We start from the raw sequence: 2500 nt of genomic DNA, 5'->3' as shown, positions 1-2500 counted from the left end.
ATGGAAGTATTTATTTTATATTTTGTCGCTTGTATTGTCGTTTTAACTAAGGCCGGCATGTCTCCGAAAAACTTGCGCAATTTAGGCCCCGTCTACAAGTATCCGGTTAATTTTGAATCCTCATCTTTTTCTTTCCGGATTCAAAAATATTTCCATCCACACGTAGCGTATTCAAATCGAATTTGCCCGTCCACACGTATCCGAAACGTATCCGGATTCACTCACTAGTACTCAGGACTCCTCAAGGAAACGGAGGTTACAGAGCATGCGCTATGAAGCCCTCGGCAGCCATCTTGAGAATTGATTTCACGGTAAGGAACTGGGCTCGATCTTGTTACGTCATCCGGATAAAAAAAAAATCCGGATTTGGCGTCCACACGGTCCCGGATTCATAGCGGATTTAAAAATATCCACTGTGGACAGCGTATTCAAAACGTTCCGTATTTGCCAGCGAATTCGCCGGATATGTGTAGACGGAAGGCGTATCCGGAAAGAAAAAGTTGCGGATTCAAAAACAAGGGTTGTTTACCATTTACAAGCAGAAACCGGTCGGTTACTAGGTTTGTTCAAATGGTAAGTAAAAACTTCCGAATGGGAAATTTAGTTGGGATAGGCGTGTACCATTTGCAAAATTCGTTCACGTTTACCGAGGGAGTCTGGAGGGAGGCAAAATCATGGGGGAATGCACATTTACACGTTTTCCGTTTGGAAATTCCGTTTGGGAATTTTTGACTATCTTTTAAGAAATCCCGTTTTCTCAGGAAATTTTTCGTTTGGGAAGACCAAAATAGGCTTACCATTTACATTCAAACCGAAATTTCCGGATTTTTGTGGTAAATGATAAACAACCGTTGATACGTGTGGACGGATCCTTGGGCGCGCAATTCGCCTTAGTCTTCGCTCGGTTCTTCTCGGTGATAAAAGGAATCGTGGTGTAGATTCAGGAGCTGTTTTTGAGTGGCGGACGACAACCGGAAGTGAGCCGAATTCCCTTTTAACTTGTCTTCATACAACCACATTTACAGTGCTAAATATCTTTTCTCCATTAGAAATGATTAGTATAAAAATATGGGAGATACCACTGTCCTGGCACGCGAAATGTTCTCTTCCAGTTGCCATCTGCGTCTCAAAAACACGCGTGCTTGAGCTCCCTATTTAATGACTTCTGCCACCAAGAAAACAAACTATTCGCTGAATTTCGTCATAGTAAGTGTTATTTGACCATCCTGCCGCCGTCCCTTCACTAGTTCTTTGGATCGGCGGAAGCCGATTCATCGCACAAATGTGGGATTAAAACTTTATGAAAAATTGCAATCGCAAGAAAATCGCAACCCGTGTTTGTCAATGTTGCTTGGGTAGTGTGTAGATTTAGTTGAGAAAGTGAAAACACTTTTCAATAATGGTTACCTTCTGTTTGTGTTAGAGGTTCACACGATACCAGCTAAACAGTTCAGACGAGTTTTGACAGGTAACTTGTAAATCAAGACCTTAAAACAAAAGTGACACGATTTTGAAGCGATCATACTTAAAACTGCAACATTTCTGCTTTTGGTTCTTTTTGCGTTTTAATAGTTGTCCAAGCACATTGCAAGCTGGGACTGACAGCAACACTGGTTCGTGAAGATGATAAAATCCAGGTGCGGTTGGTTTTTTATGAGTTGCTGCTGTCTGCGTCGCAGGCGTCAAAGAAATTGCGGCGCACGGGCGAGAAGGAAGGCGCCTGCCTTTATCTCTCCTTGAGCGTCCACAAGGTCAGATAGAGACCGTTCCGAGACAAACCCCGTTTCGCACATGCGCATTGGTCTTTCGCGCGCGCGTGCGTGGCTCACGTGTGTGCTAAGCGGGCGCGTGCTGCACGGTAATTAAAAAAAATTAGCTCTGCAAAAATATCAATTATTATCCTTGTTATTCGTAGGACCTGAATTTCCTCATTGGACCCAAGCTTTATGAAGCCAATTGGATGGAACTGCAAAACAACGGATTTATTGCACGAGTCCAGTGCGCAGAGGTAGGTTTGTTTTATTCCATGTGATAGTTTGTAGCTGGGCGTCTTAATAACCTGTATGTGGGAACCAGCAGGCTGAGCGTAATACGTGCTTTGTTTTTTTTCCTTTTTTGTTAAGGTTTGGTGCCCAATGACGCCTGAGTTTTACCGAGAATATCTGAACATCAGAACAAGAAAGAGAAAGGTGCATGGTGGCTTAGCAGATTGTACAAAGAAAGCGTTTGTTTCAGAAAAACATGAACATTAGAACCCTTTTTTGTTCACGTTCAGACTACCCAGCTGGGCGCAGCTATCTTGAATAACTGCGACCCGATATGGTTGCTGTGCGGATATTATGCAGAAGCTATTTGCGTCAGAACAAAAAGGCAATAGTTACAGTCGCAATTATTCCAAGATGGCGGCTCAAATTTTTCGAACAACTTTGATGGCAAACATTATTTCCTCGGGTTAACTTTTGAAGCAAATCTCACCCGATTTACAAATTGAATTAGCGTC

The 2500-nt window shown here is 42.8% G+C and overlaps 1 protein-coding gene across 1 annotated transcript in view; it reads left to right on the top strand.

The window, feature by feature from the left end:
* Positions 1-2500, top strand: part of LOC138041381 (general transcription and DNA repair factor IIH helicase/translocase subunit XPB-like) — a 28244-nt gene that overhangs the window by 14898 nt on the left and 10846 nt on the right. Inside the window, exons 23-26 of the mRNA XM_068887155.1 lie at positions 1424-1468; positions 1573-1637; positions 1916-2008; positions 2124-2189. Coding sequence (XP_068743256.1) covers positions 1424-1468; positions 1573-1637; positions 1916-2008; positions 2124-2189 — 269 coding nt within the window. The remainder of the gene's footprint in view (positions 1-1423; positions 1469-1572; positions 1638-1915; positions 2009-2123; positions 2190-2500) is intronic.

This window comes from Montipora capricornis, chromosome 1, assembly GCF_036669925.1.
Source record: "Montipora capricornis isolate CH-2021 chromosome 1, ASM3666992v2, whole genome shotgun sequence".
Classification (NCBI taxonomy): domain Eukaryota; kingdom Metazoa; phylum Cnidaria; class Anthozoa; order Scleractinia; family Acroporidae; genus Montipora; species Montipora capricornis.
The sequence above is the reverse complement of the archived record's forward strand: the minus strand, read 5'-3'. Positions and strand labels throughout refer to the sequence as shown.